This window comes from Eurytemora carolleeae, unplaced genomic scaffold, assembly GCF_000591075.1.
Source record: "Eurytemora carolleeae unplaced genomic scaffold, Eaff_2.0 scaffold84, whole genome shotgun sequence".
Classification (NCBI taxonomy): Eukaryota; Metazoa; Arthropoda; class Copepoda; order Calanoida; family Temoridae; genus Eurytemora; species Eurytemora carolleeae.
The window spans coordinates 438,754-453,484 of record NW_019396074.1 but is presented as its reverse complement, the minus strand read 5'-3'; the positions used below and the strand labels follow the sequence as shown (position 1 = coordinate 453,484).

Genomic DNA, 14,731 nt, shown 5'->3' with positions numbered 1-14,731 from the left:
TCTAGCCAAAACCCTGGCTCTATACGTCTGTCTAAAACAACGATTGATACTATACTAAATTAATTGATACAGGTAGAGATAGATTGACCGGACTGGCCGGTCAGGGTCAAGCAGAAAATTGATAATATATAAGCAAAACATAGATAATAGAGAAAGTATACTAGTATAACCCCTAAATTTATTACATCCATATATCGTTGCAACACAATGTTACAGACTTTTGTTTGAAATATCTAAGATTTACACCATCTGAGAACGCATTTAATGAATTTGGGCCACGTCTTAAATCCACCAAAATTGAGCGCCGGCTTAAATCTTGAAGGATAAATTACACTTTTAAGTGAAACAAACCCGCGGCTCAAATTTTTTTAATTCGGCCACTGATTGCAAAGAAAAAGGTATTCGAAAATTGTGTTTGTGGTAAAACCTTAGTTCCTTTCAAATTTTCAAATTCTCTGTTATTAATGTAATGTAGTGGAATTGATTTAATTAAGAATCTGTTTATCTGTTTATCTGTTTATCTGTTTATTTGTTTATCTGTTTATCTGTTTATCTGTTTATCTGTTTATCTGTTTATCTGTTTATCTGTTTATCTTTTTTGGTGTTTATTTGTTTACCTGTTTATCTGTTTATCTGTTTATCTGTTTATCTGTTTATCTGTTTATCTGTTTATCTGTTCATCTGTTTATCTGTTTATCTGTTTATCTGTTTATCTGTTTATCTGTTTATCTGTTTACTGGTTGAATTATTCAGAGCTAAAAACTTGAGAAAGGGTGGATATCGAGATCTATGCTTTATCCTTTCTTTTCATTTATCGTAAGATTAATTTAGTCTTAAGAATAATTTCTAGTTGATTGTTGATACTTTTTTATTTAAAAATCTGTTACTGTAAAGGCACTTTAGACATAATTCTATTCAATTAAAATTTAATTTTAAAAAAGGAGGTGCCTGTCTGATTCACACTGATACCCAGTATCAATGAAATCGAATGAATCCGAAAGTTTTGGAACTGATTTTTTGTCACAAACTATACTTTTCTAATCTCTATCTTTCTACCTAATGTCGTAGACCTTTGCTATTTCAAACTATGAATTCTGTTAGACCAAATAATCTAAGTTTGAAATTTTAAAGGTTTACATCATCAGATTGTAAAGATATAGGGATTAGACAATTTGAGTTTGTGGCAAAAACTCAGCAAGAAAAATACTGACGTTTACATAGGATTATTGTGCTTCGAACAATTATCTCTATAAATGGAGCGCTAAATTTAGTTCACAAGCTACAGGGTCCTAATCTCCCTCCCTCCCAAGAAAAAGGCATTTTTAAAATCAAATTTAATGCAATGCATGTTAAAAGAAAAGTCTTATTCTGAAAAATATTCATTGAATTTAAAGCCTTAAAGGGATCCACCCCCCCCTCCATGAAACAATGTATGAGAAATGCATCCAATGACATATGCATGTAAAAAATCTTATCCATAATATTATTTATTGCGGATTTTGAAGCATTTGTAAGATTATTCTTCAAACCTCAATATTCTTTATTTTTACATTATTTGACAATTGTGTACAGTGCTGCCTATCTTCTAGCATCTTCTCTATTGTGCATTTCAAATTACAACTTTTTGCAGAAGAAGAGAATTGGCAAAAGTAATTGAAAGATTTGGCTAAGTTTTGCAAAAATATAAACTTGGACTGAAATTTTAAATATTTCCAAAATGGAGAACAGAACATGAGAAAACATTAAATTATTCAAAGCATGTCTTAAAATGCATGTTATAAATTTAATACATTTTAAGAGATCTGAGNCTAAATCTTGACAATGCTGCCAACCTCTAAACTGTCTCTATTAATAGAAAAAGCTAAATCTTGCCAATGCTACAAACCTCTAAACTGTCTCTATTAATAGAACAAGCTATATCTTGACAATGCTACAGACCTCTAAACTGTCTCTATTAATAGAACAAGCTATATCTTGACAATGCTACAGACCTCTAAACTGTCTCTATTAATAGAACAAGCTAAATCTTGACAATGCTAGAGACCTCTAAACTGTCTCTATTAATATAACAAGCTATATCTTGACAATACTACAGACCTCTAATTAAACTGTCTCTATTAATAGAACAAGCTAAATCTTGACAATGCTATACAGACCTCTAAACTGTCTCTATTTGTAGAACAAGCAATATCTTGACAATGCTACAGACCTCTAAACTGTCTCTATTAATATAACAAGCTATATCTTGACAATGCTACAGACCTCTAAAATGTCTCTATTAATATAACAAGCTAAATCTTGACAATGCTAGAGACCTCTAAACTGTCTCTATTAACAGAACAAACTATATCTTGACAATGCTATGCAGACCTCTAAACTGTCTCTATTAATAGAACAAGCTAAATCTTGACAATGCTACAGACCTCTAAACTGTCTCTATTAATAAAACAAGCTAAATCTTGACAATGCTATGCAGACCTCTAAACTATCTCCGTATAATGGTAAACCGTACAGCAGTTATGGATATTATCATAATCTTTACGTCACAGCTTTGTCCACGCAGAACCAAATCTTAGAAAATTAAACCCTCATTTATTTTGGTAAATTTTGGCTTCTAAAATGTATTTTGCTAAGTTTCAATGAACTGTAATGTGAAAAAACATCTTAAAAGTTTTAAAGAAGACGTACAAACCTGTGGACTGGTCTTGAAGAACATAACTGTCGCTGAGTTAGAATGGAGTATGTCCAGCAATTTGTTCTTCAGTCAACTTTCCTGTATACTGATAAATCTAGGTTTGTGCATAGTTTTTTATAACTTTTTTTTATTTTTCAAAACTTCCCAACCTCCGTTTACCTTTAAGCCTTCCTCAACAAAAATAGCAAAACTATTATAAAAGTTTTGAGAAGCTTTGAGGGCACTTTAGATTTTCCTAAAGGAATTGAGTTTTTGCCACAACCTCAAATTTTCTAATTTCTATATCTCTGCAACCAGTGGGTATAAACCTTTAATATTTCAAACTTGGATTATTTGATCTAACAGAATTAATAGTTTGAAATATCTAATGTCTACGACATTGGGTTGCCAAGATATAGGGATAAAATTATTTGAGTTTGTGGCAAAAACTCAGTTCCTTTGCAATGAGATTTTAAAAACCAAGCCAAAATTGATATCAATTGATCGGAAATATTTCCATAGACTTCAAAATTGTTGAACCATGATGAGTTCTGCAATGTATTTTTTTAACAATTTGTTATTTAAAATTATTTTTTATTTAATAAATTGGATACAGTGGATACATTAAAATTCTGATTTGATTATTGTCTTCGTTTCTCTCCTTCCTTTTTTCATTTCCTTCAGTTGACTGTCCCAAATGCAGATGATTTTGAAAAAAATTAAAATCTGTCGAAACCAGTATTCGGGACGTTCTGCTCAATTGTAATTGTATGTTGTGATCTGATGCAGCAAACTGAAGCTGATCAGACTTGAAGGTTAAGGCAGGGGGGGTGGAAGAGCTAGTGGCCACATAGGAGGATAGGCTAGGAATTTATTTCACATTGATTCTGTACTTTGAGTTTTGTGTCCAAATCCTAGTTTTGCCTAGTGGTCTTAAAAATGGAGTCACAACATTTTTCCACTAAGAAATCAATTCCAAGTGCTATTTGTGACAAATAGGTAGAGTTGAGGTGTAGGAGCGGTTAGTACCTTTGGTTCTTCTAGGTCGAGCATATTGTGGAGAGGATTTATTCCATTCTCAGAACTCACTTCATACTTGAAGTTCTCACGGCAAATTATCTAAAATAGTCAGATTGTCAGGTAGTACTTGGGCCTATAGCGAGGGAGGGGGTGCAGAGGCGCCATGATCCCCCGCAAAAATTACCTCCGAGCCTCAGGATTTGCAGAATTACCTCCAGTGACGTCCACGGCCCGCATTTTGGCTCCAATAAAAAAATATTTGGCTTTTATTTCCACCAAGAACCTTATTTTAAAAAATTCTCAACATGATGAAATAGTTCAGAATACATTAACATTTTGTATTAAAAAGTGAATTTTAATTGAAATTAAAGGCTTGTATTTTGTTTTTTTAAATTTCACAAATTCCTTAAATTGTGAAGAACTATTGCAGTTTTGTATAAAGATAGAAAACTTTTATATTATTTTAGAGGGGTCTCATATACGAATCAAACAATATCAGCGGCAATTTACAAAACAAGGTAGTTTTTGTGAAATCCTTGAATTTGTGATTTTATCATATGCTTGAGAAAGTATTGAAGAACTATTTTAAAGAAAATTAAAACAAAGAATTAAAATAATCTAAATATCCATTACAAATAATCTAAATATCCATTACATGTTATACTAACAGGTTAGGGCAGCTTCGTGTCATTATATTATATATATAACTATTCACCAACTGTCATGTTTCGTGGGATACCATGTGCTGTACTATTTACTATGGGGTTGTGCACTCAAATCAAATGAATCGTTAAATGATTTCCAAAATGATATCACACAATTTAAAAAATCATCGACTGGGTTAAAACAATTTATCAAAAAAATGGCCAAAAAAAGTCAAAAATTGAAAAAAGAATAGGTAAATAGTCAATTAGGAACACTATTTTAAAATTATAAAATATCATACGGTGATTGGCGTTTTCATCAATATAACGAAGACGAATTTCGATTTCAATTTGAAAATATTAAGCTTTTAAACAGCATGAAAACAATTAAAACTTAAACACAAAATTCGTCTTTATTATATCAATATAATCGCCTACCATCATATTTAATGTTCAACAATTATATATTGATAGACGTTCCTAATTACAATAGAATAGGTCGCTGGTACAACTATTGTTTTGGCCGAGCGCTGCATCTAAGCGAGAAAGGGCCTAAGCACTGCGGCCACTTTATTTTGTAGAAAAGTATTTATTTTATATTTCTTTGTTTTTGTGAGTGATTGATTATGGAGGCTGCATTTACATTTCATCTAGATGTGAAGTTTAAAAAAGTTTTTTCCTTAAATTTTTGTTTTTATTTACTGAAACAGCTCAGTGTTATTTTGCCTTTGTTTGTTGTTGGATAAAAAGATATAATTTAGAAAGTGTGAAGTTATGATGTAAAGATTATCTTAATGGCCTCTTCTCTCCTTATCCCTGCACTGTACACTGTAAGAAACAGAACACAATAATAAAGAAATAATTTAGTTAGATCCCTGGAAACCAGGATATCTAGATTTATTATAATTGGAAATTTTACCTAAAAAATACACATTAGGCTCGAAATTACTGTCATACAGGGATACGCAAACAGCATAAGACTGCGATAACGAACTTTCTGTAAAAAGACTTTCAACTTAATCCATTAAAACAGAACGATCTTTAATGATTTTAAATCGTGATTTTTTATTTTTCTGAACGGTCTAGTTTCTTTGTTCATAGTTTTTAATGTTTCTGAAGGACACCATAGTTAACGAACAATTTTGTTAGTTTGGAAATATTTGGTTCGTTAACAAATGCAATAACATCTAGCACTATAGTCAGATACGATTCTTATCAGTGAATGCAGTGCTAAGCAGACAAGCTCTATATCATGAATTAATCAAAATAACAAATAGCAGAAGCCAAAAGGAGTTATGCGTAGTCGGCGTAGAACAGAAAGACCCTGTTCTGCACCGACTGTGCGTAACTCCTTTGTCTTAGGGTTATTGTGAGCGAAAAATTTCTAAATCTTTAGAAGACGACATCTCTGGTCCTATCTGTTATTTTAAATAATCTCTGCTTTATACCTTCTCATTAAGGATTTGAAAGAATATCTTAAAGGGACCGTTCACTTGTTTGGGTAATTTCAGGGTAAACTAAACAGCCTATCAGCTATTCATTGGTAATAGTCTTACTTTTTAAAGACATCTGTGGCCGGAGAAAAAGCCCATTTTTCGTTCAGAATTTGAGCGCAAAGGAACGGTTCTTCTCTATACTTTTATTTCGAACAACAAACAAAATTAATAACATTTGACCAATGCAATTTTTTGAAGAAATTGAACCATTATATAAACACCGCTACAGTTAGATTGCTGCACCCTGGATTCAACCCGGGTTAGACACACTCTTTTCACATTTTTTTTAAACCGGTTTTTAGAAAAGAAGTGTTTTCTTTGTGTGTCCAGAACATTTCTAGATACTGAAGAAGATTTATGGCGGGAACTTTATAGTTTTCAACTTTTAAACAACAAAATCATTCTCAAAGAAAAACGTTTGTAAAAAGAAAAATGTTCTGTCCATTTGAACTCTGTACACTGTAAACTGAACAGTGAACACTGTAAACTGAACACTGTACAGTGTACACTGTACACTGTACAGTTTAATGTAAGTTCCGAATGCACGGGACGGCGAGGGTTTAAAGGGTACCATTGTGAATATGATTTGCCACTTTATAAATGAAAAGTCTACAGTATGCCTGCAATGAATGGAATAAATAAATAATTACGCACATAATATTTATTAGTATCAGTTAAATCGTATAATATTATTAGTATATAGTTCAGGTTTGTGCAGTTAAATCTGTTAAGAATATCAAGCAGTGTGCAACATCAATTCTTTTCACTTTTCTTTTGTTTACATTGTTTACATGTGCATGTATATTGTATACCTATGACGTAGTGCACTGCTGCTGAATGTACAATGTACATAAATTTAGAGCATTTAAATAGATTAATAATTGTATTTATATATATATATATATAAATTATTTACGGGAATAGAAGGACTGTTTCTTGAAAGCCATTGTTTCCCTTCGATAGAAAACATAAACATATATTTTAAAGGAAGCTGATACCGGCTAAGTAGCGTAGAATAAATTATAAGGATTCATTTCAGATCAAAAAGACGGCTTAACGATGTTAATTAACGCACCTTGTTCAACCCACAAGGCAGAATAATACTGAATAGCACCCAGACGAAAAACGTAACAAAAATTCTACTATAAATTAAATTTCAAGTTTAGGTACAGGTTGTAAAGGAAAAGAGAAACAGCACTGGATTATATATGTTTTCTTTTCTCTAATCTAATCTAATCTAATCTAATAATTTATTTTTCCGTTGAAAATAAGGCAGATTGAGCATCTATGTGAATTCTATTAATTCTCAACGCGGGGCTCCATCATCCCAAGAAAGCTTCAGCGAACAGATCTTGCATTAAATTTTTAAACATTTTTAAATGAATTTAATTACTTATTGTCAATACTCACGGTTAATTTTTCTCTCATTTCTTCCCTTAACAGTAGAATTGTTAAAAATCGTTTGTTGTAAGGGACCCATCAAAATTATTCTGCATTATGAGATTGAAGAACAAGTTGGCTGTCCTACAACAATTGTATTTTGTAAAACATCTAATATTTGTATTAAATCTTGTATTCTATTATGATGCGCTCTCACAGTTCAATTCTCTACATAGCCGACCACTCCCTCTAGATATTCATTATTCATAGAAATTATCAATTTGTTTAAATTCAATTTATAAATATGCATTATGTAATAATGCCAAACATTTGTTTATCACTGAAAACACATTTACATCAATAATTGTGTCTACATGAATACTCAATTAATCAAAACCGAGATCACAAAACAACAAGTTTTACATACATATAATTACCACTTTATATTCCTTCGCCATCCCTATAAATACCACTTTATATCCCTTCTCCATCCCTACCTAGGTAATAATTACCAAGGTTCATATAATTGCTTGGCTAGTCTGAGACAACAAGCGTGAGAAATTTAAAGTTATATTTTTAACCCCCGCCCCCCATATATAAGATATTTTGGATTTCTCCGAATAAATTTATACGAAAAATTTCCCTTTCAAATTAAAACACAGACAGGTCAAGAAATTATTTGAATTCCCTCCACCTGCGTAAAAATAATCTGAATAGAGAACTTTGCCTTTTAAACTTTTTATTTAATTTCCAACATAGCAGAGGTTTTAATAGCAGAAGTGATGCTTTTTTCAGGATATTTAAACGCTAATATGTTCACAACCCGTTCAAAAAGACAATTTTTATAATTTGTCATTAATATTTTCTGATAATTATCAGGCATTGTCTTGATTTTTTTTTAATCAAATGGTTGCTAAATAAAAAAATCAAACTTATGTCAAACAAAAACTTTCTGTAATGGGGGACTACAAATTCTGTGAAATAAAATAATAATCTTTATTGAAAAATTCTTGTTCGAGAGTATTTATTTTAGGGTCAATTAATTAATTCTTAAAGATAACGAACAAGAAATAAGGAGACAAAAATTTCTAATTGAGACAAAAAAATTTCATTAAACCTGTATTGAATTCCTAAAACACATTATTTTGTGATGCTTGACTCCAAACCTTAATATTTCGTAAAATATCTGACGTCAACTTTCAGAAAAAGTGGGGATTGCGTATGAAAAGAAAAAATTATGTATATTCAGCGATGTAAAATTCGAATTCCATAAATCAAGTATTTAAATCCAGCTTTTTTATATACTTTTGAATGAAATGGAAACAATATCCCTGTAAATTGTACAGTGAGACCCATGAAAATGTGGAATAGAGAGACGACTTTTAAACTCAAGTTATGATTTCAAAGTCCAGTAAACGTGAAACACAGCAATTGTGCAATGTACGCAAATCTGTTTACTTTATACAACAGATAAACATTGGATAGGTTTAATGTCGTCTTCCTATTTCACAGTTTTATAAGTCCTACTGCACATGTAAATTATTTATATCATCATGGTTTTTCTTTTCTTCCTTGTTTCCATATTTTGATGAAGAATGATCTAGAGCACAGCGCTCACTTTAGATTGGAATTGCTTCTTCTATCGCCAGCATAAGATGGCCGCCATAGGAAAGCCAGTAGCTCGCGTTGAACAGAAGAAACAGCAGCGGCATTGCGACTAACCATAAAAACAGAATTATTGTCGTCTTCAATGTGAGAGTAACACTATGTTCATCTAAACTTTAAAAAAGATCACTTTGATAATTTGTTAAACATTATTGCGATAATTTGTAGTGGCAACAAATTGAGATCTTGTATTTTTCTAGAAAACAAAGAAAAATGAGTTATTTGGTGAGATATAGCTAGGTACAAATTACAATACCTCTTACTTTGTAGTATTAGGCCACAAAATTAACGACAGTACAACATCTGTTGTTTACTGTTTAGTGCAATATCCCAGTTTAGAAATTCTTATGAACGGGAAATAGATTTAGAATAGTCAAACTTTATATATACCCACAAAGAATTCTTCATAGTCTTTTTGCATATATGAACAAACACTTCATTATATTATTATTTGTCTCTTTCAATTATGTTGTCACTTGTCGTTTTATACTTTGTGGGTAACCCTTTCAATAAAACAAAATAGCAAGTTAATGGAAGAAAATTTAAAAATCTTGAACGGTGCCAGCCGTTAATGTTTATTTCATGTAAAAATAGCTGAACATCGAAACCCTTTAAAAAATCTGTTCATATTTACCCCTGTATATTACCTAAGAAGAATCTGTCAGCATTGATATATCGCTCTCCACATAGGACTGACCTTTCTCCGCATAGGGGTGTCTACAAATATTAAAATTAAACTTTATAAATTAATTATCTACTTTTCATCATGAATGCATAAATTAAACTATTTTTCCACTTAAAACTTTTTACATTCTATTGAAGAATAAAAGTTTTTTTTCAAAAGAGAGCTTGTTACATTTAATCAAAATTGTATTAAAATAAGTGGGAAAGTAAATTTTCGAACAAGACTAATAATTAGTTAAACTACGTTTTCTATCAATCTTCTGTTTTTTTAGGAAATCTATGCTTATTTATTTAAGTTGTAGAAGTGCTTGGTGGAATTATCTTTTCAACATAAATTTGTAATAACAAACTGTTGATCTTGATAACGTAGGATTTTAAAAACATCAAACTTTAATGTCATCACGTAATTCTGGTTTATGTAAATATCATTGCTAGAAACATTCTACAGGAATGGCATCAAAATAACGGAACCCAAATATTACTTCTTTCTTTTTACGGCAACCTCCTAATCATACATGTTTTATTTTCCACAGCCCTGTCTTAATTAGTTACAAATAGTAAGAAATAAAATTAGGTTTCTAGAAATAGTAACTATTTTTGTAAATATAGGTTCTGCAGACTGCAACGTCAAGATATTTTAATATACAGGGTTACCCACAAAGAATAAGACTGTAAAGACGACATAAAACTCTTTAAATATGACGATTCCAACTTCTTTAAGTTAAGTCTTTTTCCTTCTATGTGGTCTTTAAATGTGTTATCATTTAATGATTTGGCAAAGAAAGAAAGAAGTTTACAGTTGCAGGGAATCATGACTGAAGAAAACAACCAGCATTTATTCTGAACAGTCGTCTCTGAAGTCTCATCCTTTGAGGGTAACCCTGTTTATAGTATAGTAGTAATCTTATATATCTTGACCGATTTGCCTAACATTTTTTTGATTGGGTAAATCGTTAAAACTACGGAGAAGTTTGTAGCTTAGTGAAAAAGTTCTAAATTGATTTGAATAGTATGAATAGTAGTTTAAAGGATTTTTTGTTAAATTTATAAATTTATAGGGTAGGGTACAGGGCGGGAAACAACGTCCGGTCTGTGAAAAAAAAATCTAATATAGTCCATAACTTTTTTGTGACTAAAGCTACAGATCTAAAAACTATATTTTTGAAAAGACCTTGAAAAATTCATGTAGAAACGGCACACTTTGATATTTGTTTAAAACAAAAAAAAAATTTTTTACCCTTTTTTACGCATTTTTTCCACCCTCTTAGCACCCAAACTTTAAAGTTATCGGTGTAAAGACTTTTTTCCAGGAGGGAGGGACGCCGACCCCCTTACATTTCATCTAGATGTGAAGTNATCTTTCAAACTAATGGTTCTCTTCAACTTATCTTATTTATCTTTCAAACCAATGGTTCTCTTCAACTTTGTTTATCTTCCAAACTAATGGTTCTCTTCAACTTAATTTATCTTTTGAACTAGTGGTTCTCTTATCTTAGTTTATCTTTCAAACTAGTGGTTCTCTTCAACATAATTTTTCTTTTAAACTAGTGGTTCTCTTATCTTACTTTATCTTTCAAACTAGTGATTCTCTTATCATATTTTATCTTTCAAACTAGTGGTTCTCTTAAACTTAATTTTTCTTTTAATCTAGTGGTTCTCTTCAACTTAGTTTATCTTTCAAACCAGTGGTTCTCTTCAACTTAGTTTATCTTTCAAACTAATGGTTCTCTTCAACTTATCTTATTTATCTTTCAAACCAATGGTTCTCTTCAACTTTGTTTATCTTCCAAACTAATGGTTCTCTTCAACTTAATTTATCTTTTGAACTAGTGGTTCTCTTATCTTAGTTTATCTTTCAAACTAGTGGTTCTCTTCAACATAATTTTTCTTTTAAACTAGTGGTTCTCTTATCTTACTTTATCTTTCAAACTAGTGATTCTCTTATCATATTTTATCTTTCAAACTAGTGGTTCTCTTAAACTTAATTTTTCTTTTAATCTAGTGGTTCTCTTCAACTTAGTTTATCTTTCAAACCAGTGGTTCTCTTCAACTTAGTTTATCTTTCAAACTAATGGTTCTCTTCAACTTATCTTATTTATCTTTCAAACCAATGGTTCTCTTCAACTTTGTTTATCTTCCAAACTAATGGTTCTCTTCAACTTAATTTATCTTTTGAACTAGTGGTTCTCTTATCTTAGTTTATCTTTCAAACTAGTGGTTCTCTTCAACATAATTTTTCTTTTAAACTAGTGGTTCTCTTATCTTACTTTATCTTTCAAACTAGTGATTCTCTTATCATATTTTATCTTTCAAACTAGTGGTTCTCTTCAACTTATTTTTTCTTTCAAACTAATGGTTCTCTTCAACTTAGTTTATCTTTCAAACCAGTGGTTCTCTTCAACTTTGTTTATCTTTCAAACTAGTAGTTCTCTTCAACTTAGTGTATCTTTCAAACTAATGGTTCTCTTCAACTTATCTTATTTATCTTTCAAACTAGTGGTTCTCTTCAACTTAGTTTTTTTCAAACTAGTGTTTTTTTTAACTTATTTATCTTTCAAACTAGTGGTTCTCTTATCTTAGTTTATCTTTCAAACTAGAGGTTCTCTTCAAATTAGTTTATCTTTATGTTTAAATATGTATACCCTGTATACATATTTAAACAAGATGAAAAACCCTGTATACATATTAAACAAGTTAATACACCCTGTATACATATTTAAACAAGTTAATACACCCTGTATACATATTAAAACAAGTTAATACACCCTGTATACATATTTAAACAAGTTAATAAACCCTGTGTACATATTAAAACTAGTTAATAAACCCTGTATACATATTAAAACTAGTTAATACACCCTGTATACAGAATAAAACAAATAAATACAGCCGGTATACATATTTAAACAGGTTAAAACACCCTGTATACATATATATTAAATTTATACACCCTGTATACATAATAAAATTAGCCTATACACCCTGTATACATATTTAAACAAGTTATTTTTATACAAAATTATATTCATAAAATGTATACAGTTCATTTATAAACATCTTCGTATTATTCCACGAATAAAGCAATTCTTTCTCTGAGGATTGAACCTTTGAAACTGATTTATACTTGGATAGAGTAAAAAGTAGTCAGGTTTGTAGTCTGCTAAGCGGAATCCAAACAAGGTAGAGATAGTGATAGATTCTTTGAAAAGTAGGGCGGTCCATTTGATTCTAAGTTGAGTGAGTCCACTTTTTAAAGGAAAAATAGCTAAAATCATAATTTACGACAAAGCACAGGTAAACGGTGGGACTTACTATGACTCCCCTGGGCAAAGCTGGGTTCCCAAGCTAATATAGAAAAAAAACTATAAAAGACACCTGTAGAATAAACAAACTATAAAACACCCCGCAGAATAAACCAACTACAAAAAACCCTCAAACTTCCCATTGACTATATAAATAAAGTAAGTAGAAGTCAAATAGAATTAAATCCGTGTTTCAGATCGAAATCCATTAATGTAAAAGGGTAGAAGTGCTCATTTAATTGCAAATAAAAAGTTGAATTACTTTAGTGTAGTTCTACTCGAAACAAGGAGTTTCCAATGAATTTCATTGAAGAGGGGATTGAAGGGGGTTAGGTTGGATATAGGGCGAGTATAAATGCTATGAGGAGGGGTGGTCCAGGATGGAAGGGGGTTAGGTCGGATATAGGGCGAATTTAAATGCTATGAGGAGGGGTGGTCCAGGATGGAAAAGGGGGATAGGTTGGATATAGGGCAAGTATGAATGCTATGAGGAGGGGTGGTCCAGGATGGAAGGGGGTTAGGTCGGATATAGGGCAAGTATGAATGCTATGAGGAGGGGTGGTCCAGGATGAAAGGGGTTAGGTTGGATATAGGGCAAGTAAAAATGCTATTAGGATGGGTGGTCCAGGATGGAATGGGGTTAGGTTGAATATAGGGCGAGTATAAATGCTATGAGGAGGAGTGGTCCAGGATGGAAGGGGGTTAGGTTGGATGCAGGGCAAGTATAAAGGCAATGAGGAGGGGTGGTCTAGGATGAAAGGGGGTTAGGTTGGATATAGGGCGAGTATAAATGCTATGAGGAGGGGTGGTCCAGGATGGAAGGGGGTTAGGTCGGATAAAGGGCAAGTATGAATGCTATGAGGAGGGGTGGTCCAGGATGAAAGGGGGTTAGGTTGGATATAGGGCGAGTATAAATGCTATGAGGAGGGGTGGTCCAGGATGGAAGGGGGTTAGGTCGGATATAGGGCAATTATGAATGCTATCAGGAGGGGTGGTCCAGGATGGAAGGGGTTAGGTTGGATATAAGGCGAGTATAAATGCTATGAGGAGGGGTGGTCCAGGATGGAAGGGGGTTAGGTTGGATATAGGGCAAGTATAAAGGCAATGAGGAGGGGTGGTCCAGGATGGAAGGGGGTAAGGTTGGATATAGGGCAAGTATAAAGGCTATGAGGAGGGGTGGTCCAAGATGGAAGGGGGTTAGGTTGGATATAGGGCAAGTAAAAATGCTATGAGGAGGGGTGGTCCAGGATGAAAGGGGGTTAGGTTGGATATAGGGCGAGTATAAAGGCAATGAGGAGGGGTGGTCCAGGATGGAAGGGGGTAAGGTTGGATATAGGGCAAGTATAAAGGCAATGAGGAGGGGTGGTCCAGGATGGAAGGGGGTTAGGTCGGATATAGGGCAAGTATAAAGGCAATGAGGAGGGGTGGTCCAAGATGGAAGGGGGTTAGGTTGGATATAGGGCAAGTATAAAGGCAATGAGGAGGGGTGGTCCAGGATGGAAGGGGGTTAGGTCTGATTTAGGACAAGTATAAATGCTATGAGTAGGAGTGGTCCGGGATGGAAGGGGGTTAGGTCGGATATAGGGCAAGTATATAGGCATAGGGTGGTGGATAATGATTGTGAAAAAGAATGGGGGTGGGTGGGGAGGGATGACTAGGGAAACATTTTCTCCTTACCCGTGAATGCCTTTTAAGATGATTTTGAACTGGATTCGGTTTCCCTCGCTGGCTTTGGAACAGAATGACAGCATATTCTAGATAATTATGTGGAGGGTTCAAATATAGAAAGAAAGCCAAACACAGTTATGCGCGCATGCCGCAATTACTTATAAGACAGAGAGAGTGTCAGTTCTAGCCGCGGTGCGC

At 32.7% G+C, this 14,731-nt stretch overlaps 1 protein-coding gene across 1 annotated transcript in view; it reads right to left on the bottom strand.

Annotated features, from left to right (window-relative positions):
• Positions 1 to 3,316: 3,316 nt before the first annotated feature.
• Positions 3,317 to 14,731, bottom strand: part of LOC111713981 (glycine receptor subunit alpha-1) — a 71,706-nt gene continuing 60,291 nt past the window's right edge. Inside the window, exons 15-16 of the mRNA XM_023488986.1 lie at positions 14,543 to 14,619; positions 3,317 to 3,793 (exon numbers count right to left, since the gene is read on the bottom strand). Coding sequence (XP_023344754.1) covers positions 3,644 to 3,793; positions 14,543 to 14,619 — 227 coding nt within the window. The 3' untranslated portion in view covers positions 3,317 to 3,643. The remainder of the gene's footprint in view (positions 3,794 to 14,542; positions 14,620 to 14,731) is intronic.